The sequence below is a fragment of the Galeopterus variegatus genome, unplaced genomic scaffold (assembly GCF_000696425.1).
Source record: "Galeopterus variegatus unplaced genomic scaffold, G_variegatus-3.0.2 Scaffold3517, whole genome shotgun sequence".
NCBI lineage: Eukaryota > Metazoa > Chordata > Mammalia > Dermoptera > Cynocephalidae > Galeopterus > Galeopterus variegatus.
The window spans coordinates 12,723-38,595 of record NW_007729628.1 but is presented as its reverse complement, the minus strand read 5'-3'; the positions used below and the strand labels follow the sequence as shown (position 1 = coordinate 38,595).

At 39.8% G+C, this 25,873-nt stretch overlaps 1 protein-coding gene, 1 long non-coding RNA gene and 1 other non-coding gene across 3 annotated transcripts; 1 reads left to right on the top strand and 2 right to left on the bottom strand.

The window, feature by feature from the left end:
- The first annotated feature begins 1,081 nt into the window (after positions 1 to 1,081).
- DNTTIP2 (deoxynucleotidyltransferase, terminal, interacting protein 2) lies at positions 1,082 to 11,464 on the top strand. Its single transcript, XM_008585323.1, has 7 exons — positions 1,082 to 1,153; positions 1,955 to 3,564; positions 5,276 to 5,414; positions 7,285 to 7,380; positions 8,643 to 8,807; positions 10,335 to 10,444; positions 11,265 to 11,464. Exons 1-7 carry the CDS (start codon positions 1,082 to 1,084, stop codon positions 11,356 to 11,358), a joined length of 2,286 nt encoding a protein of 761 aa, XP_008583545.1. The 3' UTR covers positions 11,359 to 11,464.
- A 4,836-nt stretch (positions 11,465 to 16,300) lies between these two features.
- Positions 16,301 to 25,298, bottom strand: LOC103600956. Its single transcript, XR_551425.1, has 3 exons — positions 24,789 to 25,298; positions 18,646 to 18,717; positions 16,301 to 17,625 (listed from the first exon to the last, which is right to left on the bottom strand). It is a non-coding gene; the product is annotated as an uncharacterized LOC103600956 (long non-coding RNA).
- Positions 25,299 to 25,355: 57 nt separating this feature from the next.
- TRNAR-UCU lies at positions 25,356 to 25,440 on the bottom strand. The gene is given in 2 exon segments: positions 25,356 to 25,391; positions 25,404 to 25,440. It is a non-coding gene; the product is annotated as a tRNA-Arg (tRNA).
- Positions 25,441 to 25,873: the final 433 nt, after the last annotated feature.

The window sequence follows — 25,873 nt, the reverse complement described above, 5'->3', positions numbered from 1 at the left end:
CCCGATAAACCCATGTAAGTGGAAAATATGGTAAGTCGAAAATGCATTTTACTATCCGGATAAACCCATCCATCCTGAAGTCGAAAAATCGTAAATCAATCTTGTAAATCAGGACTGTCTGTATTCTTCAATCTTTTTCCATCCCCTCAAACATACTCTCGTTCTCCACCTTTCATTCTTTCATTCACCTTCTCTATTCTTTCATTCAAAGAAAACCCAAAACTTCTGATTCTGGTCATTCTCTACCTTTCACAGCAAGTGTGAGTGAGTGAGTGTGTGTGTGTGTGTGTGTGTCGCTCCTTTACACTTCCTTTCACATTTTCTGCTTTATTCCCACTTCCTAAACACCATCTCACATTTAGATTATATAGCTTCCTAAATAATCTCCAAGTTCCTGAGGCACTTAACATACAACCTTACCCCAACCAAGTCTTTAAGTTTTATTTGGTTTATATTTAACTTCACAAATATACGAATACATTTTTTTTTCCCTTTTTTGTGATCGGTAAGGGGATCGCAACCCTTGGCTTGGTGTCACCCGCACCACGCTCAGCCAGTGAGCGCACCGGTCATCCCTATATAGGATCCGAACTAGGGCGGGAGCAACGCTGCGCTCCCAGCTCCGCACTTGCGCCACGGGCTCGGCGGATTACATTTTTTTAAGGTATAAATAACGCAAACAACTTCCTTGGCCACACCCATGGCTACATTAAGACCTTCGGAATTACTGAACAAATGAGAGGACGGATGGAAAGTGGGGCAGAAGATGCGATTTTCCAATTTGTGTGAAACGCAACGAAAGCCCTCTGTCACTGCGGGTTTTGCTGCCCTTAAGAAGCTCTCCCAGCAAAAGGATGGTTTTCCTTCTACAGCACTAAAGTGAACGCTAAAACCCTTGGCCCTGGAGAGCTTCCGTCTCCGGCTGGCCAGCCTGAATCGGCGGAACGAAGGTAAGTATGAGATTCTCGCCAGTTACGGGATCTGCGCGGAAAACTCGAGGAAGGTACTCCTCTGACGCACGTCCGGGGCGCCGGAACAGGGGTAAGTCGCGGTGGCCGCCGGGAAGCCGGAAGCCGGCAAGATGGTGGTCACCAGGTCCGCACGCTCTCGGGCTGGGCTCCAAGCCCCATCGGCTGAAAGCTCCCAGCAGGAGGTAGGAGATCCCAAGTCTTACCTTTTCCGCTCGCCGCTTCTCAGAGCGGCGCAAAGGTCCCGCGGAGCGTGAGCACGACAGATGGCGAGAGCCCGAGCTTGCCGTGCTGCGGTGTTCCAGGCCTCGCGCTAATCCTGTCACGGAAACTGTTCAGTCCTCATCACTGTCCTTTAAGGCAGTTCTTCGTATGGAAGAGAAGTTACGCAACTTGTTTTGGGTCGTTCAGCTCCTTAATTCAGATACACGGCTCGGCCTTTTAACTTTACTGAAATTTGGCGGGGTTGGAGAGAAAGGCATCGTTTTCACTTGGGGGGGGGGGGGGGCTGTGGTGACCCCGCCTGGTGGCTCTCCGTGGCTCTAAACGTCCTCTGCCTCGCGATTCTGCGATGAAGGGAACAGAGCAGTTCTCTAGTGCAGCGGCCCATTCTCCTCGTGTTTCCGAACACATCTTTGCTCAGACTTAGTATTCCCCTTCTCCCCTCTTCCTCTATATGTGGGTCAAAATGTTGGTCCACGTAGCATGTTTGACTTTGAGAAATTCTCTTTTCACTTATTTGTTCTGCTTCCTGAAGTCAGATCCAGGACTAGGTTGAGGCTACAGAAGCAAATGCAGGGTCGGATCCGGTATTTAAATTTTTTTAATTTTTTTAAATCATGGGGGTTTTGTTTTTGTTTTTTGTAATAATCTTGTTTACTCGGGTTTTTTTTAGTACCCTCTTAAATTTTGTTCCTGGGGGCGATGCCTCATTGACTTTACTCTTGTTCCAGCCCTACCTAAATTGTGTTTTCTCTGGCTTGCAGAGTTATGCAGCTAAAGGGATTCAAGTGCATCCAAAAAGCAGGAAGGAATCTGGATCTGATGACAGAGGTACTGGTGAATCACAGACCCCTGGGGGGAAAAGTTCAATACCTGAAGTTCCTAAAACCATTAAGAGGAAAAGCAGAACTACAGTCTTACTACCAGAGAAAGCCGAACCATCTACTAATGGAGAAATCTCTGAAGCAGAGTCAAATTGTTCTTCTGTGTCTGAGCTCCAGGAACCCATTTTTAGAATAACTAGGAGAAGGCAGATCTTAATTTCATGCACCCCTGTGTCCAGTGTCAGGAAAAGGCCAAAAATAACTCCTTCTCATACTGAAGAAGTCCTCTCTGAAGCAGAATCTCATGTTTCAGGTATTTCTAGAATTGTGAATTCCACAGAAATACCTACAAGAACCAAAAGAAGTAAGGCTAAATCTATAATAGATCCAAGCCACAAATCACACACGGAAGGTATATCTGATGCTGAGTCATCGTGCTCAGACATTTCATTTTCTGGAATTGCAACTAGGAGAACCAGGAGTGTGCAGAGGAAATTACAGGCACAAACTGAGAAGACAGATACTAAGATTGTACCAGGAAATGAAATCATGGATATACTTATGAATTCAGAGGATTCAGATACTGGATACACTTCTCTTTTACAAGCAAGATCTCTTTCTCAGATAAATGAGCCAAATTTCTGTAACAATGAAATTTTTAATGACTTTGATGATGATTCCTTCCACAGAAGTTCAGAAAAAATACTAATGGTACAGAAACGCCAACATTTTAATGTAAGAGGGGAAAAGCAGGACAATGTTACATCTCTCGAAGAAATAAGCAAGCAGAATTGTAAGGCTTCGGATGAAGAGGCCAGTGTGATAATAGATGAGAGAAAAGAAATGAATAAGAATTCTCAGCTGAGTCTTTCTGAACTACAGGAGATTTTTTTTCGAGGGCATTTGACCCCCCAAAATGACAAAATCACATCAGAGCCCTCAAATCTGAACTGTGAGGCTGTAATGAAATCATTTGCTCAAACATTCGCAGTTGTGGAAGTGGACAGATGGGATGAAGAGAGAAAAAGTACCATAAAAACAAGTGACTTGACAAAGGTTGAGGATTGTGGTAGTAGTTATGATGATAAAGAGTCCTCAATTATAGGTGTAGGCAACGACATGAGTAGTGAAAGGAATTTAGATTGTGATACCACACTATACACATCTGAGCTCAACACATCTCAGGATAAAGATGATTCCGTTTTATTAGTTCTCAGCAGTGATGAAAGCCAGCAGTCTGAAAACAGTGAAAATGAAGAGGACACTTTGTGTTTTGTTGAAAATAGTGGCCAAAGGGAATCATTGAGTGGAGACTTGGGAAATACGTCATGTGACAATACATTGTTTGTAATTGACACAACTCCTGGATTGAGTACTGATAAAAATTTTTACTTGGAAGAGGAAGACAAAGCAAGTGAGGTTTCCCCTGAGGAAGAAAAAGAGGAGGAAGAGGAAGAAAAAAGTGAAGAAGAACCATCAGACAGTGACAGAAATAAAGATAGTGAGTTTAGTGATGAAGATGACTTACTAAATAGCACAAAGTCTAAACTGTAAGTTTTACCTTTATTTTTAAAATTAACTTTTTCATATATATTTCAAGTAGTTCATTTACAATAAAAATACAAAATATTAGAAAGTATGAGAACTGAGAAAATTACTGCCTTGCATTATGGAAGAGCTCTTCTATTCAGCATTTCCGTCGTTTTTGTGAGTACCGTTGTTAGTCCTATTTTTTCACTGAAGACAGCTTAAAATGCTCCTTTTTTTTTTTTCCTTTTTGTCGTTTTTTCGTGACCGGTAATGGTATCGCAACCCTCGGTGTCGCACCCACACCGCGCTCAGCCAGTGAGCGGACCAGTCTCTATATGGGATCCGAACCCTCGGTGGGAGCGCCGCTGCGCTCTCAAGCGCTGCACTCTACCGAGTGCGCCACCGGGCCGGCCCCTAAAATGCTCCTTTTGGTGATATATTACAAGTCATTAAGATTTTTCTGCAGTATAAAAGGGAGAGGAAAGTAACTTGGTTTTTTTCCTACATGTTAATTGTACAGGAATTAAAAAACATAGAAAAGACAGCTGGTTCTCATAACACCAAGGCTAAGAGTTTGGATACCCTGACCATCCAGCTGCCAAAAAAAAAAAAAAGAAAAGAAAAGTATGATAATCACCTATAATCCCATTCATCATCCATTGAAAGGCGCTGTTTGTGGCTTTTTTTTTAGTTTCTTTATTTTTGTTTTAAACTTGTTTTTCCTAGGCATAGGTCCCTGGTGGCAACATTGGGAATATAGCCAGCCTTGTAAGGAGCTATGTATTAACAGATACCCAGTCTTTACTCTAAACCAATGAAATAAATGTCTTAAGCTAGGCTCAAGCATACTTATTTTTTAAAAGCCACACTCCTCCCCATGTTCATTCTAATGTGCACATAGTGTTAAGAATTACTGTCAAGGCACTATAATGGAATGTTTTCACTTACCAATAGAAGTTGATTATGCTTTCAACTACTCAATTTATATGAATAATTAGGGAAGGAAGTGACCTATAAGACCAAGCATACTTACTTATAAAAAGGACCCTTCAGTAGTATAAAGTAGAAATTCTCATTACATAAATTTAACAGGAGCTCAGGTCAACTGCAGAAAATTCTGATATGGCAGGTCTGGGGTATGACATTTATATTTTTAAAACACTCAGCTGTGGGATGGATGCTCATTGCTGTTTAAGACTCATTGATTTAGACACACTACCAAATACCCTTAGTCACCCAGGAAAACGTTCTAAGTTTTAATAACTTAGAAGGTCAGAGTAGAAGAACTCATCTTTCTCATTGGTTTTATTTTTTTCTCACTGGTTTAGAGATGGAGATATGTATATTTATTAACTGACTGCCTGTATATGAAGTTGAGCTGAAATACCAGGTGTATTCCCTCCTCCCCTTTTCTATAATTCTTTTCTTTATAAAATCTTTTGGCATATTACATGGCCTTAATCCTCTAAGAAAATCTGGGGAATAAATTTGTATGTGTTCCCAAAAGGCTTTTTTGTTGAATTCATTATTCATCCCAGAGTTTCTTCCAAATGACTTCACTAGATTTAAAATACGTATTTATTCAGTTTTTTTGGAACTTCATTGCAAAAATGATGCCTTTATCATTGACAGTATAAGGGAAGAGAAGAATAAGTGATTTTTAAAGTGTAACCTTAATTTGTTTCCATTTTGATTTAATTACTTGATCTTTAATGATAATTTCTCTTTCAGTCTAAAGTTGACAAGCAGCAGCATAGACCCTGGTCTAAGTATCAAGCAGTTGGGTGGTTTGTATATTAATTTCAATGCAGACAAACTGCAGTCTAATAAGAAAACCCTAACACAGATCAAGGAGAAAAAGAAAAGTGAGGTAAGTTACATGAGGTGTCCTGTTAAGTTTTCATAGAAGTAACCAATCACTTCTAGAAATGATTAGTCTTTGGTAAAAGACTAATTGTCCTAAAGTGAAATTGGCCTATTGTGCTCCTTTTTTCCCTCTGTTTAGAATAATTATTTCTTTTTTTAATAGAGTCCTATCTATAAAAGGCAATGTTTGAAAAATAAATTAATACAGGACCGGTATTCCCCTTCATGCACTTACCAGATATGATCCCATTCTCTTTTTGTGCTATACTTATAGTTCTTAACTGTTCTGGACCCTGTTGAGCATCTGAAAACTTGAGTACCTGCCTCCCCAACCAGGAAAAAATGCACATGTGCATATAGACATAAAATTTTGTATATCATTTCAGAAGGAATTACTGTATGGGTAATCTTACCCAAACCCTTAGCTTTAGCTAACACCTTGCACTGCTTTCTCCTATATCTGTATTTTCTATCCTTGATACGTCTTTACTTTGAAAGCATAATCAACTTTAAAATCCAAGTGCCTGTTTGTCCATTTAGATGCACTCAGGCACTTGACCTCACTAATTCCTTTCTCTTCCCTGCCAGAACTACCTTCTTTTGTATTCTCTATCTTGGTTAATGACACCAAAATCTCTTCCCCTTTTGCAGTCAGTCATCAAGCCTGGCGGATAATGCTTCCCTATTCCCTCCTTTTCAAGCCACCTTCAGCAGCTACTGCAGGCCTTTATTTCTCATCTAGACTACTCCAGTAACCTCCTTATTGATCCTGTCTCCATTTTCTTTGTTATTCTAGCCATCCTATATACACCCACTAGATTTCTCTTTGTAAAAACACAAGTCTGACGTGGTATTCTCTTGCTTAAGTCCTTCAATGTTTCCTCAGAGCCTTAAAGGTGCCTCTCAACTGCTAGCCCTGACTGTTCTCCACCTGCTGTATTCTTGCCATTGAAGACTACTGTAGTTCCCTGAACGTATCCTGCTCTTTTCCAGGCCAGTGCAGAGATCATGGGTCACTGCTCTTGGGAAACATTCTTTGATCCACTTCTCCCTTTTTTTCCCTCTCTCCCTCCTCCTCTCTGTTTCCGTAACACCTAGTGTAGATCTGATTCATTATTGATCATGTGATGTAATCATTAATTCACTGTCTTCTGTCTTCGTGTTCCTGAAACAGGATTTCTCAATGTCAGCACCACTGACGTTTTGGGTTACATAATTCTTAATTGTGGGAGAATGTTCTGTGCATTGTAGGATGTTTAGCAGCATCCCTGGCCTCTACCCACTACATGCCAGTATTCGTTTCCCCTCGCCATCAAAATTTTCTCCAGACATTGCCAATTGCTCCCAGTTGAAAACCACTGTCTAGAGCCTAGTATAGTACTTGACCCACAGCAAGCTCTTAATCATCTGTTAAGTAAATGTCATGCTCTCTTTTCTGAGTGGTAGGAAAACCTAGACTGCTACTATACCAGTCAGAAACGTCTGGGCCCGAACTGAGATTGAGTGACTGACTGGTAGTGTCTTTTAGGGGAGAGGGGGCTGGCCAGTAAGGGAATCCAACCCTTTACCTTGGTATCTGTTAATTTCTGAATTGATAATTTAAAATGTCATTGCCAAATTAATGCTTGAGCTATATTCCTGTGTGAACTATTTTGAGGGCTACAGAGCAATTTTGTTTGGTTCTTGCACTGGGAAAAATATTAACTACCCCGGGTTCCTTTTAATCACACAGTTTTGTGAGACTATTTAATTAATTAGCTTAGGCAAGTAACAAAAAATTCAGGAGTCATTTAGGAAAAGATGAAAGTTTAAAATGTTGAAAAAATTATGTAACATTCTGACATTATTTTAAAATCAATTTTATGTTTTTATAGCTTCTGCGGAAAGCCGTCATTACACCTGATTTTGAAAAAAACTACTGTGTCCCACCATATAGTGAATCGAAGTGTCAACTTCAGAAAAAACGCAGAGTAAGTACGGTGATTTATCATTTAGAATGCTTAGATGTGTTTGACTATATATTTTCAGCTCATATGTCATGGCTATACAATTAAACTATATCTATCGATCTGTATGTGGTTCCAAAGAAAATTATTACAGATATCTAAGGGCAATAAAATATGGTTCCATAAACATGTTTTGTATGAATTTTCACCTTTGCAGCCACAGGGGTGCACATAGGTATAGCTGTTCTTAATCTGCCTTAAAACAGTGATAGCCTGGGCTGACCCCGTGGTGCACTCGGGAGAGTGCGGCACTAGGAGCCCAGCGACACTGCCGCCACAGGTTCGGATCCTCTGTAGGGATGGCTGGTGCGCTCACTGGCTGAGTGTGGTGCAGGCGACACCAAGCCAAGGGTTGCGATCCCCTTACTGGTCATGAAAAAGACAAAAAAAAAAAAAAAACAGTTATAGCCAACATATAGGGTCACTGTTCACATCTCTTTGTTTATAGGTAGTGTTTACTAAAGGTTAGGGGCTCTGTTGCAGACTACTGTAGAGAACTTAATGTAGCCAGCTAAAAACCTTAGTCTATTTAGTCTGCCAAATGAATTTAGTAAAATATTGGAAATTGCTTCTTTCTGCTACTTTGCTACTTCAACTAATAAGCATAAAGAAGTTACCAAGAGAGCTTGGAGGAAAGTTGAGGATTGTACTCCAGTGATGTCACTAATGTGAAAAACCCTGGCACATGATGGGCACTCGATAAATATTTGTGGTATGAATGAAACAAAATAAAATTAAACATATAACTGGCTAGAAGTTTTCCAAAAAATAATAGTTTTTATTTTACTTTAGAAATAATACAAATTTCTGGACTATTGGAGTGAGTGGTTTTCTGAGACACCTGGGTGACTGAATAAAAATGTTAGTGTTTACATATAAACTCCAGAAGTGAAAATGTTCTATACATGGGCTATTTTAAGACAATAAAAATTGAAGCTGTGTGTTCTTCTCCCAGCAAGTCAGCATTTACTTGCTAAGATACAAAATAGATTTTGAAGAGCCCTTATTCATGAAATTGATAGCGTCGTGCCTAATTTACCAGAGAAATCACTTTTTGTGATTTACTTCCCTTTATAAAGATAATCCTGGAGGTAAATGCTTTACATAAAGCAACCACTTGTTTTTAATTTACAAAATTTTCTGTATAATTTTGGGAGAAACGAGTTATAATGTATACTCTCAGCTTACTGAAGTTGGAACATTTATTTTTGAAATCTGAATTTCAGAAAGAGCGACAGAAAACTGCAGGGGATGGCTGGTTTGGTATGAAAGCTCCAGAATTGACAGATGAACTGAAAAATGACCTCAAAGCACTGAAGATGAGAGCAAGCATGGACCCAAAAAGGTTTTACAAGAAAAATGATAGAGATGGCTTTCCTAAGTACTTCCAGGTATGAAACATAGTAGTAGAGATGTTCTCTGGATTTTTGTTTGGAAAGCACTATAGTGATGTTTACTCTTAAAATAGATGAATATTTACAATGTGCATGCCTAACATATGGACCATATGTGCTTAGGCCATATACAATAATGGCCAGAACCCAATTCAGACAGCCACCAGCTTGTAATGGGTTCCCACAGAGAGAGGGTGTTAGAAGTGGTAGCTGGGTTGCCAGGTCAGTTCTCTGAAACTTAGTGAACATATAAGGTTCGATATATGATATATGACAAGTACTAGCATAAGAGCAGGAGTCCGTGCAGGATGGAGGGGGAAAAGAGGGAGTCATTTGTACCAATCTCTTTCTCTTTTCAAGGTAGAGGGGTATCCCCGGGCAAATTCTGAAAAATAGTTAAGAAGTTGGCTTTCAAAGTGTTTTCCAAAGTCCAGTTGATTTATCCTCCTCAAGTTCATTTTGTTCTTCTTGACTACCTTTTTTGTCAGTCATCTGGATTAGTGTAATAGTCTTCTGCCTCCAGTTCTGCTCTCCCTTCCGGTTCATCTTCCATGTTGTAGCCAGTCACATATTACCAAAAAAAAAAAAAAAAAAATCTGTTCATGTACACCTCTGCTTAGAAAACTTCAGTGATTCTTTATGACATATATGGTAGAGTCTATACCCCTTAGTTTTGCCCTTCATAATCTGCACCCAAACTAGTCCACCATCCCTTCTTTAGTCATATCGCTTTCTTAAGTTCCAACATACTCAGCTACTCAGTCTTCTCAGAACATGTACATACCAGTCATTGCATTCTTTGACTTTGCATGTGCTTGGCTCTTCCTTGTTTGTTTGATGAAATTTTACCCATACACATCGAAGTTAAAATATCTTTTCTCAAAGCTTCCTTACCTCCTTTAGGTGGAATTGGTCACTTGGTCGTCAGAGCATCTATAGTGTTTCGTTCTGTGTATATTATGTTATGCTTTAATTTTTTTGGTACCTGTCTGGATCTTCCTTAAGACTGTAAGCTGCTCACTAGCAGGGACCAGATGTTTGTCTTTGTTTTTCCCTGACACCTAGTACAGTGCCTGGCACATAGTAGGCACTCTGTAAATTGGCTGAATGTATGAACAAATGCAGAGTGGCCACCAAGTTTCTAAGTTTGCAGCATTTATGATAACCTAGGAGATCAAACAGATATGCAGTAGAATTTATGTGTCTGTTTCATTGAATTGGGAAACTGAAACAAAAAAGTTTATATTCTTTGTTTTACTCTTCTCCGTTAGTTACAGTATTCATCATGTATTTACTGTACTGTTTAGCACTAATTATATAAAAGAAATTTGGGGTCTACTGTAAGCTAATGAAGAAATGTCATTAGTAGCACCAGTGTGCTGACTGAGTAGGTAATTTATTTTTACTTAAAAAAATGGCAAAACTAACTTTAATATTGGTATAATGTTTGTTAGAGCTGCAGTGAGATATGAAAGGAACTTGGATTCAGGTATTGCATGACTTATTTCAATCAATTGTTCATAGATTGGAACCATTGTTGACAATCCAGCTGACTTTTACCATTCACGAATTCCCAAGAAACAAAGGAAAAGAACTATTGTGGAAGAATTGCTGGCTGATTCTGAGTTCAGAAGGTAAAGGAATTTATATTTCACTTTATAACGTGTTTTTCTTTAAAATATGCATAAGTTTATAAAATTTCAGATGATTTAAAAATATTTAACTCATTTTAAAATAATTATCCTTTATATATTAACATATTTTCCTGAAAATAAAAATAATTTAGTGCAAATCTCTTTAATGTCTGGTAATTATTACAGACATTTAGAAACTCGTATCTGCTTCTGCAGATATTGCACATCATGTAGCCTCTGGAATACTCTACTGTACACTCATGAGAGAATGAGGGTGAAAAGGGCAATTAATTAATGCCTTAGTACTCTTGTGAAAATAATTTTTACCTAGTGGGCCCCTTGAAAGGGTCTTGTCTGCAGACCACACTTCAAAAACCATTGGTCTATGTTTTCTCAGGTCCTATCAAATATATATCATATTGTATGTTTTCAGGTAATTATAAACTTTTTGTCTTGCCTAGTCCTTGTTTTTGCATTTTTATCCCACAAAAATGTTTAGAACATTTGACATTGCCTAGTAGATAGGTATAGTACACGGGTATCTGGTGGCTGAAAGTTTTCAGAAGTCTTCTCATTACAGTTGCCATTTTTTTCTCACTAGATTGTAAGGGCAGAGGCTATAGCTGTCTTGTCCACTGCTCTATCACCAACTTCTAGTATGGCTCCTCACACATGGTGGAAACTTAGTACATGTGTGATGAACAGACAGTAAACATGCAAAATATTTTGAGATTTAGAATCTTCTTCCCAAGGTTACATTAACTTCTAATATCTGATGTGTTGTACTTTAGAACATAAAAGATTTTATTTTTCTTTCCAGATTTAACCGGAGGAAGTACTCAGAAATCATGGCTGAAAAAGCAGCAAATGCAGCAGGAAAAAAGTTCCGAAAGAAGAAGAAATTTCGCAATTAAGATTCACCAAGCAAACCACAGTATTTACATCTCCCTTTTATTTATTTACTAGAGATGTTTTGAAAACTAACACCATCACATAAATTAACATAGACTGGCCCTGTTATAGAGGTTTCTGTTTGGAATATGTTGATTTATTTTTTGCAGAGTTCTCAGTGCTTGGTTATTTAAAGAAAGTTTAATTAAAAGCTATTTAGGAAGTATAACATGTTCAAAAACTTTTAAAAATGATCAAAGCTATATAAACAATATTGTAATTAATATGTAATTTGGTATGGGGGAGATGATAAACAGACAATGCCCTATAATTAGCTGCAAATTCAGATCCAGAAAGTTGATGAAGTTGGGATACAGATATCTCTTTATTTCTAGTATAAGTCACAGTTGAAAACAAAGGAATGAAACAGGAGGAAAAATTGATTTTTATCCAGACTCAATGTTGTGTTCCAAACAAAACAATTAAACAATATAATTTGAACTTGGCCAGGTGAAGTGGCCTATTTTATCTCATGTCCAATAGCACAGGTAGGCATCCTGGCTGAGCTGCTTTCTGGCACCCAGTAAGTGTTGGTCATTTCTATTAATGCTCCTTGCTTCTTGGTGAGTTGTAGCTTACTTTACATCATTATTTACTGGTCCTTTATTTTCCCAGCATACCACTTGAGATTTCAGTAAATGTGAAATCTCATATTTTATTTTTACTGCTTAGGGTCACAAGCAACCTAGAAATAGCAGAACGGATAGTAACATTCATAAGTGGAGTTAGGGGAGCATCTGTGTCTATTCTTTTAAGAAAAACTTTTATTTCAAGAATATTATGTTTTGTCTTCTACTGGGTAAAATGAGGATCTGGTATTAGTCTCTTTTAGTGCTCCTGGCCTTTTACAAATATCTGGGTATTTGAATAGTGGATGAATTTGTCTTTTGCTTTTTAAGCAAAGCAACTGTTGAGAGACAAGTTTTAGTGACTTTGGCCTGTGTCACTAACCTCACTTCACCTACTGGAATTATTTTAAGGCTTACTGACTAAAAGTACCAGAAAGGCATTATAAAGAGTACAGAGGGTTGCTATAGTACAGTGTGCTCACAAAAGGCCTTCAAAATACCCTAAGAAGATCTTGAAAGATTTCTAAAAGAATGTTATATTTATACCCCATCTTGTTCCAAAGTGCTTTTAAAATAGCTTATTAAAGTGTCTAACACAACTAGGAAATAAGGGCTAGGAAAATGATGGAAGAAATGAAGCCAGGGTAAAGTTAAAGTAGGTGCTGTGAAGCTAACTACAGTTGATAAAGGTGGGCTCTGGGCTGGGTTCCTAGCATCTAACAATCAGTTCTGTGTTCAGTGTTTTACCGTATGACAGAAACCAACTGCTCTAGAGAAACATCATCATTCCTATTGAGACCTGACAAAATGTCTCTTTTGGGTCCCAATAACAAGGATGCTATACTAGAGGCCATACTTGGCTGTCCAGAGAATAAATGGCAGGGTTTCAAAAGAAAGGAAAAGGTGTGGGGGGAGCCCATATAGAAAAGTTCAGTAAAACCTTGAGTAATGGATAGAATCATAGGATACAACTCTTAGAAATAAAATGAAAAAAAAAAAAATTTTAACACCAGTTCTGGGATATGTGTGAGGTACTCATTTGGTTCAGTCTCCCAGGCAATTACAACTAGTGTTAATAACTACCTACGACAGGATCCTGAACCATCAAAAATTGTTTATTTAATTGAATTGTACTCATTTAATTGAACTGATTAATATATTTTTAAGTTTTGAGTAAGGTTTAAACAAAAAGGGCTTTCTAGTTAACTAATTCTCCAAACAACTGTCTAGTTAAAATGTAAAATTCAAGTCTTCTCATTGTTACACAATTTTTAAGGTGAAGAAGAAATGTTTTGTTTTAAAAGTGAAGAGGGGATGGATGCTTCCAAGAAGTAGGGTCAACAGTATGACCTATAATTAAATGTCATAAGCAGATCAGTGTTCTATCAAAGAAATAAAACATCTCAAGTGAACTATGAAATCTAAAATTAGATAACCATGGGGGGGTTCTGAAATGGAAAGGGTTATCAATAAATACTGAATACCAACTGTGGGAAAGCCATAACTATTCTAGGTCTGGGTGATCAGTAGTGGGTAGTACATTTACCCTGGTTATCACTGCATAACAAATTACCATAAAACATAATGATTTGTAACCACCACCATTTTCTTTTAAAGTATGACAGCAACTGAAATTCTTCAATTTAATGGTACTGTTGTTCAGTCTAACGGTACAGCATAGAACTTGCTGTAAAATCAAAATATAACCCACACACTTTTGCATTTGTGTGGTACTGAAGGCTTCAGCATGGTATTTGGGAAGTTCTATTCCCACCTGCCTCCTTTCTAGTTACCCCTCCTAAGGGAAGAGGAGTTGCTAACCAGATTGATGTGAGCCCAAGATGTTCACTGGACCATATTTTTTATAAACGAACAGAGTTGCTGTATTAAACAGGTCAGAAACCATAAGCAATCACTCTTGACCTATTTGGGCACAGACCTGTTGTACTCTCTTCCAAACAAAGTGGGAAACTGGACTCGGGGCTTCTCTGAAGCCAGGCCTTTCCTATTAAGGGTGGGGCATGGTGGATGGAGATGACGGGAACATAAGTTGTTCCATCACAGCTTACCTCAGAAGTAGGACGTTCAGTCAAGGACGTTCCAGTCCAGATGGCCCTATAGTTCAAGTTCAATCTCTTCAATTGCAGTTACCCTCATTTCCACTTCAGCCTAGCCAATCACTACCATGGCCTTAGATTCCTTACCTAAAACTAACTGTTCAGTGGTCAAGATTCTGAACTCTGTAACTACCCCAATCTATTATCCTGTTAGCTCTCCCTCCAGTTCCCTCTAACTCAGCCTTGGCTGCACTTTGGAATTACCTGAGGCGGCTTCAAAATACTGATGCCAGGGTCCCACTGCCAAACATCATGAAATCATGATCTCAAGCCCTTCAGTCACTCCTTATTCTCTCAATCCTCCATCCCCATTAGGATACATTTTCTTCCTTAACCAATCTGGACCCAATTGGTCAGACATTTCAAATATTGCTTGTATATCCCACTAATCTCCTTATTCTCTGTAATCTTTCCTGTTACTCTCACCTACCAATCCAGCCAGGGAAACATCCACTATTCTTTATAATCCAGATTATTGAGATTTGGGGAAGTATCATGAAGCTGTTGACTCAGCTGGGTTTTCATTGCTGCTCCATAATCTCTTAGTTCAATTCTGAATACTTTCCACCAAATTCATTCATTCATTCATTCAGCAAGTCAGTCAGTCAACACAAGTAACTGAGTCCTGTGCATTATTTAAGCACTGGGGTACAGCAGTAAAGATGAGGTAGCCTCTATATCCAAACAGCACACAGGATATACAAGACATGTTCATTTTTCTGGAGCCCCCCAACTCCCACTCGCATCCTCAGCAGATTACCTTATCTCCTACTTCACTCAACCAGCCAGGACCATCTGACTAAGCCTGCCTTAAACTGGCACATGCATCCCAACTGCTATATTCAATAGGGTTTCTTTCCCTCGGCGTTCAGTTTTTCTGACCAGGAAATGTTATTTGACACTACTCATCTTCCCCTTCTTGAAGTTTAAGCTTCTCTCAGCTTCTGCAGGGAGATGAACTTTTCTGTTTCTCCTATCTACTCTTATTTCCTTCACTCATTTTCTTACTCTGTCCCTTACTTAAATTGTTGGTTTCCCATGCCTGACCTCTTATCTTCTTTCTCTATACTGTCTGGTTTTCAATATGTTGTCCTCCCTCTCCTTCAGCTTCTGCTCTTACCTCTCTTCAGAAGACCCCAAATTCTCCATCCTTACATCTCTACCCCACCCCCACTATCTAGACCCACATTTTCAATTAACTGTGTGCTATGCCCATCTGGGTATCATGAAGTCATCTCAAATTCAATGTATCCAGAATGAGACACATCATCTTTCTGAGGTGATTAAATAAGGACTAGAACTGTGACTGGCACAGAACAGGTACTCAAAGGAAAGCTACTATTTCTATGTTCTCCATCCTCCCCAATGGGAAGCCCTCTTAAAACAGTCTTAATAATGCCACACCACTTTTTACTTTCCATGGCCCACCTCTGCCTCATGAGACATGCAGAAATGCCTACATTTAAGACTTGACATTTAAGAGTCTCCATAAAGTAATGCCACCACAGGTTTCTATTCACCACTCCCCTGCTCACGCCCCAAAATTCACTCATGCTGGTCATTTGCCTATTTCTCCCTCAGCTCTTTTCACTGCCCTTTCTCTGCTCCGCTCTGGATTGCAGAAAACTACATTTCCCATGGTAACACCATCTCCTCCCACTGTCCCATTGTGCCAGGTACAATGCATTTTCACCATTTATGTCTTCGTTCATATCTTCGTTCATATGGTAAATTCCACCTAAAATAACTTTCCTGCCTCTACTTCACATAACGAAGTAGTAATGACCTTTGAAGCTTATTCAGGAACCAATACTTTGAGCATCTATTCTGTGCAAAGCACCGTACTACGTGCTGGCAGTGCCCAGGGAAGGAGTGATGTCATCCCAGCCATCACAGAGCTGACAGTGTACATGTCTTCATAAAACCTTTTTCAGATTCTCTCCACTGATGTGTACACTCTTGAAATTCCCATTTGACTGTGCTTATTTTTACTCTTTGTATTTAACAGATGCCTATACAGCACTTATTAAGTGCCAGGGAATGTTCTAAGAACTTACAAATACAATCTATTTTTATGTTACCCTATGTACATAGGTATGTAGGTATATATGTATGAAACAACTTAGGTAAACACACAAGGCAAGTGCTGTTATTACCCCCACTTTATAAGTGAAGAAACTGAGGCACAGGGGGTTAAGTAACAGAGCTATTTAGTGTAATTCTCTTTGTCATGCTTTTATTCTAATCTTGCACAGATATCTTATCTGTGTACCTATTTCAGCATCAGTGGCAGAAACTTCTGGACTTTCCCACTTTCTTCTACAGTTACAGGCCACTTGATTTTTAGCTGAGAATGTGGCCACCCGGAAAAAAAAGCTATAATTCCCACCTTCCCATGGGATGTGAGTGGAAGTGGCATGTGCAACTTTTGGGAAGTGTCCTTCAAATAAGGTGATATTGGAGTGGGGCCCTTCTTTGCCCCCGTATCTCCTCCCCACTAGCTAGTACAATGATGTGATGGCAGGGGCAGGAGCAACCACCTTGGAACAGAACGTAAAGGTACATTTCGAGGATGAAAGGAGGAGGAACCTGGGTGTCTCATGATCAAATAGCTGCCATTCCCTGGACTTTTACATGAGAGAGAAACAAACCTCTATCTTGCCTATTTCACTATTTTTTGGGTTTCCTGTGACTCGTAGCCAAAACTCATCCTAATGAAGCAGGGAACCCTGAGCATTTTCTGATTGTTAAACCTGCCCCCTTCCGCTGGAGAAACTGTTTTAGAAATTTTATGCTTGGCTGTCTTAATCACTAACTTTAGCTTCTGTAACCTAGCTTGCTTCCTGCACCCATGTGCTAACAAAAGGTAACAGCGGTTTTGCACCACCCTAAGAGCCGAATGCAAATTTGGCTCCAGAACTGACCAATGAACTATGTCTCATAGCCAACCAATCCAAATTAACAGACTTGCATCCCTCATTTGCATAAGAGGACCTAAATGAGAACTTGGGCAGGAAGTTTTGGCTATATAAGGCTGCCCCTTTCCGTCATTCAGGGAGACACTAGCCTGATGCTTGTGCTCTCTTTGCTTGCAAGCAATAAAGTGCTGTAACACCAAAAAGAGCTGTTAACTAATAAAGAACTGTAATATCAATGTTAGTCTTGGATTCCTCTGTGTGAGCAAACTCGCAACACCGATAAATGAAATCACCAGTCCATGGCTCCGTCTTTCACTGGGCTGAGTTTTTAAGAAAATGTACTCTACCTCACTCATCTGTGTATTTCCTTCCTGCATGGTTCCTTGCACAAACCACTACTGAAAAAATACATATTGAAGGTAAATGAGGATATAAAATATAAAGAACATGCTGATGGATGTAGAAGGCCCCCAGGCCAAGAGAAAATTGGGATGAAACCACTCTGGCCCCTGGTCGTTTGGAATCCGTACTGGCCACAGGTGGCAATAAGATGAAAGTGTCTCTGCCCTTTGAGGCAGCTTCCACTTTGTCAGTACCTTCCTGGGATCCTAGGTGTTGAGGTAGAGCTGTGAAAGAGAGCACAAAGAAAACATGTCCTCAGACATGAACCCCTGGAATCTTCCCTTCTCCACCTTCATGCTTTCCTTCATTTCTGCCCTCTTCCCACTTTCCTTAGAAGAGCAGGCATTTTTCCATCATTCCTACGCTAATTCTTCCATTTGACTCTCATAACATCTTTGCATCTTAATGTTCTCACCTGTAAAATGGGGTCATTCATACTCCTTAGGATTTGGGGGATAATTAAGCAGCAAGGGTTACATAAAGTTGCTGGCATAAAGCAGGTGTTTAGAAAAATGCTAGGTGTTTCCCCTTTTCCTCTTGACCCCCTTTTCCTCTAGAGGAAACTTGTTTCACCTGTTCCTGGGGAAACACCTCAACCTGTTTCTCTTCCTACCTCTCTTGCCTACCCTTTCTTGGTCTCTTTGAAGGACTCTCTCTTTGCCTATCCTTCAAATGTCTGCACTGTGGGTTTCTCTCCTCAACCTTTATCTCTTCTTACTTTATACTCTCCCTACACAATCTCATCTATATCCAGAGTTTCAAGTGCCAAGTACAGGAAAAGGAATTTTAAATTCCAAGCCTAGATCTGTCTCCTGAGCTCCAGACCTTCTCATTGTTCCCGTCTCTTTCTCTACACACCTGCCTTCCATTAATTCCTTCCTTCCTTCCTGCATTCTTTCATTCTGTGAATATTGAGAGCCTGCTATGTGCTTGGCATTGTTTATCCAACTGCACATTGTCTCCAGGACGTTCCACAGAGACCTCAAACTCAGCACATGTGAATCTGAACTCATCTGCCCTCTGAACCCACTTTTCTCACCTTTATTTCTTGTCCCAGTGACTATTTCAGCACCCACCCATCTGCCTAATTAAGATGGGAGTCATTGTGACTGCTCCCTCCCTCTCTTCTATATATCCTTTATTTCATCAAGGCTCATCAATTTGGCCTTGAAACACCTCCAGTTTGTATCTTTATCCTTCTCACCAAACCACCTCCCCAGTTCCAGCCCTCATCATTTTCTTACCTAGATGTCTCCAACTGCCCCTGAACTGGTCTTCTGACTTCCAGTCTTGTGCTATTTCAGCCGTGATCCACACTGCAGACAGAGGGAGGACACAAACATACATCTAATCATACTGCTTCCCAGCTAAAATCTATCCAGTGGTTTCCCATTGCCTTAGGGTAAAGTCCATACTCCTTAACATGGTATACAAGACCTTCAGGATATGGTCCCTGCTGGAATCACTCTGTAAAGAGATATTCTGTTTATATGTTTCTCCACTCTTAATAGGAGGAGCTCCTACAGGTGCTTACCAGATGAGCTCCTAAAGAGCTTATTCATCACTGAGATCCAGCATATAGTAGAGTGTATGGGGTCAATAAAAATCAAGCTTGGGGAATCTTTAATGGATAAACAGTATCAGAGCTGCCTAGCTGAAAGTTATCTAGGAAGAGGCATAAATATTATTTTTTCCTTCCTCGTTAGCATTAGGATTTTTTTTTCTTTGCTTTACCTTTTTTAAAATTAACTTTTTTATTACAAGGATAGGGGCTCATTATGAAAAAAACTAACATTACAAACAAGAATAAAGTAAAAAGGAAAACCCTTCCCTTCATGCCATTGCTCCTCCAACCCAGCATTTCCCTAAAGTAACCACTGTTAACAGTCTATCCATCCAGAAATTTTCGGTGCACATGCAATCATGGTAATAAAACACACATTTTTATGCTGTTACTGTCACATTATTATTTAACACAAATGGAATCTTATTAAAATATTCATTTGCATATCAGATTTTTTCATATAATCTTGGACATTTTTCCATAGCAGTATATATAGATCTTTCTCATTTTTTAAAGGTCTGCCTTGTATTCAATTATATGCTTCCATCACACCTTCTTCAAACAGAAGATTACTGACAGACATCTGGGTTATTTCCAGTTTGGAGCCATTACAAACAATGCTGCATTTGCTATTCATTTTATGGTAAATAATTAAATGTCAATCTTTCTAAACATGCAAAAACTGCAAAATAGTAGAATATAAAAATAAATATACACCATAATCAAGTGGGATTAATTTTAGGAATGTAAGATGAGTTTAATATTTTAAAAATATGTTAATATATTGTACAATATTAATAGATCAAAGGAGAAAAATTTACATATTGATGAATAGTGATAGATATTTTCTTTTTTTTTTTTTTTTTTTTTTTTCCAAAAAGATGACCGGTAAGGGGATCTTAACCCTTGACTCACACTCAGCCAGCAAGTGAACCGGCCATCCCTATATGGGATCCAAACCCGGGGCCTTGGTGTTATCAGCACCACACTCTCCCGAGTGAGCCACGGGCCGGCCCGTGATAGATATTTTCTTGATGTGATAAAATGTGTGTGTGTGTGTGTGTGTGTGTGTGTGTACACATGTATGAATGCCTGCCCACACCAACCCCAAAAGCCAGCATCATGTTTAATGGATAAGCACTCCTTTCATGACCACAGACAAGAAAGTCCACTACCACCATTATCACAAAAAATTATTTAGCATTTTGTGAACATACTAGCTGATGCTATTACCAGAGAAACAATATGAGGCATAAAAATTAGAAAGGAGAAAGTAAAATCATCATAATTTGAGGGTAATATATCCAGAAAACATAACTTAAGTCAACTGAAAAACTGCTTTTCCTTTTTGAAATTCAGATATAACTCACATACTATAAAATTTACTCCTTTAAGTATATTCAACTCTGAACATACAAAAAGTGAATTTTTGTATGTTCAGAGTTGTGCACCTAGCACCACTATTTCCACTATTTTCATCACCCCAAAAAGAAACCCTATATTCATTAGCAGTGACTTCACATTCTCCCTAATCCCAGCCCCTGGTAACCACTAATTTACTTCCTGTCTCTATGAATTTGCTTATTTTGGACATTTCATATAAATGGAATCATACAATATGTGGTCTTTTGTAACTGGCTTCTTTCACTTAGCATAATGTTTTCAAGGTTTATTCATGTTGTAACATGAACCAGTACTTCATTCCTTTTTATTGCTGAATAATATGTCAACAAATAGATACACTGCAGCTTTTTATCCATTCATCAGTTGATGGACATTTGGGTTGTTTCTACTTTTTGGCCATTTAAAACAATGCTGCTGTGGACATTCCTGTACATGTTTTTGTGTGGACATATGATTTTAATACTCTTCGGTGTATAACCTAGGAGTGGAATTGCTGGGTCATATGGTAACTCTAATGTTTAACTTTTTGAGGAATAGATAAATTTTCCAAAGAGGCTGCACCATTTTACATCCTTACTGGCAACATATGAAAGTTCTAATCCTTGCTAACTCTTGCACAAGGGTTCTTCAAAAAGTTCATGGAAAATGCTTATTATGAAGAAACTAGGCATGATTGCAAAATTTTTTTGCACCAAAACAAACTGTACTAACTTGTTACAACATGTCTGAACAGGATCTATTCTTGGGCACTAAGAAGGGAAGACATCAGTTTGAAAAGAGCCCCGATCAGAACAACATGAATTCTGCTAAATGGTGAAGCTTGGTGGAAGAATGGTTAAGTCACTGATATTTTATGAAAAGTTTATGGGGATGAGGCCCCCCAAAAAAACAGCAGTTTTAAGGGACAAGACGATGTTGAAGATGAAGCACACAGCAGCAGATCATCCACATCAATTTGCAGGTAAAAATCTTGTTCATGGGCCGGCCCGGTGGCACGCTGCTACAGTGCGCCGCTTGGGAGTGCGGCGGCGCTCCCGCCAAGGGTTCGGATCCCACATACAGACCGGCCGCTCACTGGCTGAGCGAGGTGCGGGCGCAACACCGAGGGTTGTGATCCCATTGCCGGTCCCGGTCTGGTACGGGTGCGACACTGAGGGTTGCGATCCGTTGCCAGTCACGAAAAAAGACAAAAAGGAAAAAAAAAAATCTTGTTCGTGTCCTAATTGAAAAGGACCAACAATTAACAGCAGAAACAATAACCAACACCTCAGACATTTCAACAGGTTCCCCTTACACAATTCTGACTGAAAAATTAATGTTGAGCAAACTTTTCACTCGATGGGTACCAAAACTGTTGTGCCCATATCAGCTGCAGATAACAGTAGTTTTCAATGGAAATTTTAATCAAGTGGGATCAAGATCCTGAAGCATTTGTAACAGGAGACGAAACATGGCTTTACCAGTGTGATCCTGAAGACAAAACACAGTCAAAGCAATGGCTACCAAGAGGTGGAAGTGGTCTGGTCCAAGCAAAAGCAGACCAGTCAAGGGGAAAGGTCATGACAGATTTTGAGATGTTGAAGGCATTTTGCTCGCTGACTTTCTGGAAGGCCAAAGAATGATAACATCTGCTTACTATGAGAGTATTTTGAGAAAGTTAGGCAAAGCTTTAGCAGAAAAATGCCTTGGAAAGCTTCACCAGAGTCCTTTTCCACCATGACAATGCTCCTGCTCATTCTCCTCATCAAACAAGGGCAATTTTGCAAGAGTTTCTATGGGAAATCATTAGGCATCCACCTTACAGTCCTGATTTGACACCTTCTGACTTCTTTTTGTGTCCTAATCTTAAAAGAATCTTTAAAGGGCACCCGTTTTTCTTCAGTTAACAATGTAAAAAGTTTGCCTTGACATGGTTAAATTCCCAGGACCCTCAAGTTCTTTAGGAATGGACTAAATGGCTGATATCATTGCTTACAAAAGTGTCTTGAACTTGATGAAGCTTATGTTGAGAAATAAAGTTTATATATTTTATTTTTATCTTTTAATTCCATTTTTCCATGAACTTTTTTAAGTCCCCTCACCTTGTCTTTCTTTTTTATTACAGCCATCCTAGTGGGTGTAAAGTGGTACTTCATTGAGATTTTGAACTGAAAAACTATAGATATTTCAGTAAGATGACTAGATATAAAATTATTATTTAAAATATCAAAAGCCTTCTTATATATAAATAACTAGTTAGAAAATATAATGGAAGAAAGGATCCCAACAAAAAAGATAAGCTATCTAGGAATAAATGCAACAAAAAAGTCAAGACCTATGCTCCTGAAGAGCATAGAAGGAGGGCTAAACAAATGAAAAGGTATAGCTGTTCTTTTTTTCCCCCTGATGCTTTTAAACAGGAAGACTCAACATCCTAATTAGTTCAATTCTCTCTATATTAATCTATAAAGATAACATGACTAAAAAAAAAAAAAAAAAAAAACTCCTAAGGTTAGAGCCAGACTAGCTGTAACTAAAGCTCATGTGAAAAGGCAATACAGAATTACAATTTTACCCACAGACCCATCCTTCCTGGGTTCTCACTCAGAAACCTGGTATATATCAAATGCCAAATAAGTGCTAACTATTATTGTAATTTGAGAAAAATTATAATTCAAGAATAGGTGGGAAAATCTTTTAAGAAACAAATGATAAGGGAGGACTGGCCCTAGTAGATATTAAAACAGCACAGTTTGGTAAATCAACATTAAGACAGGTAGATCGATGGAATAGAACAGAGAATCCTGAAACCCAAATGCTCATGGGAATTTAGAAAATGATAAGGATAGCTTTCATGTTAGTGTACAAAAGGAAGAGTGTTCAACATCAGTGATTCTGGGACAGAACTCCCACTTCACTTCTTATACAAAAATACATTCCAGATGAAGCGAAGATTTTTTAAAACTGTAAAAAGAAAGCCATTAAAAGGAAATTATTTAATAATCTGAGTTCAGAATGACTCCAAACCTATGTTATGGAATGGACTTGACAAAGAAGCAGTCAGCACTGAGAGGGTTGGAGAGTCAGGTATTTATTATGCCAGCAGGCCCAGATGAGCTAGCACTCCAAGACCTGAGCCCCAAGTTTAGGTCTTGAGGGTTTATATAGACAGACTCTTCCAGATTCTTTAGGTTTCACTTTTTCAGCATTCATGTAGCTAGTGCAATAATACGTTTCATTTTCTCAGCATTCATGTAGCTATTGCGATAAGCAAGCACAGTTTACAGAAGCAGGAGTGCAGAGCAGTTGATTATCAGTAAAGCTGATACAATAGCAGGTTCTGTTTTAAAGGCAAAACAAGCTACTGAAAGAATTAATTTTGAATTTTCCCAACACCCAGAAGCCATAAAAGAAAAGACTGATAAACTCTAAGACAGAAAAACAAAACAAAATACCATAAACAAAGTAAAAAGATAAATAGATTGGGAAAGAATAATTGTAACACAAATCACAAAGGACTGTTTTCCTTAATATGTAAAGAAGTCCTACAAACGAATGAAATGACCAATGACACAACAAAATGAGCACAACTCAAGAACAGATAAATCACAGAAAAAGATGAAAAGATGTTCAGCCTCACTCATAATAACAGGCAGATTAAAAACTACAACTAGAAACCATTTTTCACCTGTTTGATAACATGTGGGTTGTGGGGAAACAGACATTCTCACATACTGCTGGTGATAGTAAAATGGGTATAATCCCTATGAGAGCAATTTGCCAATATCTATCAAAGAATGCACAAACCTTTGAACCAGCAATTCAACTTCCTAGGAATCTATCCTACAGATATACTTGCACTTGTGTACAATAACATAAGAACAAGGATATTTACTGAAGCATTGTCCGTAATAGAAAAATACTGGACACCTAAATGTCTATTATGGACTGTTAAATCATTATGATACATATGTACAATGAAATAAGGCATCTCTATGTGTACTAATACGTGAAATAGGCAAGTATAGCATAGTACCAGTTGTGTTTTTAAAAAGATACATACCACATATATCAATAATATTAATACAGAGACAATGGATATAAAAAATGCTGACATACCCATAAAATAAATCTGAAAATATTTTCAAGAAACCATTATCAGTAAAGGCTTGTGGAGAGAATTGCAAGGTTGTGATATAGGAATAACAAAGATGTTTGGTTTTCCCTGTACTTTTTTGAAGATTTTGGATTTTGCATCTTTTGCATTAATTTCCTGTTTCATTGTGTATCACAATGAATTTTTAAAATTACATTCATTCCTTGATTTATTCTCATTCAGTGAGGTGGAACAGTAACCCTGTACAAAGCTAAGAGCTGTCTCGTGGGCCTTGGACCTCTTTATATTAGAATCATGGGGGAAGGGAGAGGGAGCAGTCTTACCAGAAATGCAGATTCCTACGCCGCGCCCCAGATCGATTGATCTAGAGAGTCCCAGAGTGAAGCCCAGAAATCTACATTTTTGACAGGATCCCACAGGGAATTCCGATTCGTGCTAATTTCAAATCCCTCGGGGTTACAGGGGCAGTCAGCCCGCACAGTGCAGAACAGTGGAGCGTTTTCTTGTCCCGTCCTCGCAGCCACAGTCGCACTCTGGGCGTGGGTGTCACCCGAGACCCGGGCCTCCCCTGCGCTCTCCTTTAGGCCGAAACTGCAAGGCCTCGCTTCGCTGTCACCTCCCTTCCCTACCCGCCGCCGCCGCCCGGGGCCGCTCTTTCCATAACCTGGTTCCGCTTCGGAGTCACTTGGGCCAGGCCCTGAGCCACTGAGGCCGCGGGAGAAGAGGTGACGCGGGACCCTGCAAGCCGCTAAAGGTGAAAAGGCCGCAGGAGCCAAATGCAGTGGGGAGAGAACAGGGAGTGGGAGGCAAGTTAAATCGCTTAGGAAAAAGCAAGGAGAGAACGAAGGGAGTAGAAATAAATTATGGGAAAGAAAAAAAAAAAAAACATACGACTCCGCCGGGACTCGAACCCGGAACCTTTGAATGCCTTCAGCCTCTAGAAGTCCAATGCGCTATCCATTGCGCCACGGAGCCACCTGTTGGAGCCTCCGCGCATCTGCCATACTAAGGCAGAAGCGAAGGCCCCGCGCCCTTCCCACCACCGCCTCGGTCGTCCGTATCGCCGGGCCCGACCGCCGCGCTCGGGACACTGCCAGACTAAGCAGCCGCCTCAGACACGGGCCTCGGGCGCCCGGTCTGCCCCGGCGGCCGCCTCCCAATGAGGTCGGCGAGCCCCGCGGGCGAAGGGAGGCGACGGCCCCCCGGTCCCGGACGGTCGTGCGAGGGCAGCCGCAACCCGGTCTCCCACCCGCACCGGGCACGCCGCACAAATCACGGTCGTGCTAGTCCCTCCCCGGCTCCTTTCTGCCCCGAACGCCCCGCCTACCAGGTCTCTCCGGTGGCCGCTCCCGCCCGGCCCGCACCCGGAGATGCAGGCCCAGGCCGGCCGTTGCGCCGTTAAGCCGGG

Coding starts and splice junctions, on each gene's coding strand:
- DNTTIP2 (XM_008585323.1), top strand. CDS start 1,082: ATGGTGGTCACCAGGTCCGCACGCTCTCGGGCTGGGCTCCAAGCCCCA. Junction 7,381..8,642: donor AACTTCAGAAAAAACGCAGA/GTAAGTACGGTG, acceptor TCTGAATTTCAG/AAAGAGCGACAGAAAACTGC. Junction 10,445..11,264: donor GCTGATTCTGAGTTCAGAAG/GTAAAGGAATTT, acceptor TTTTCTTTCCAG/ATTTAACCGGAGGAAGTACT.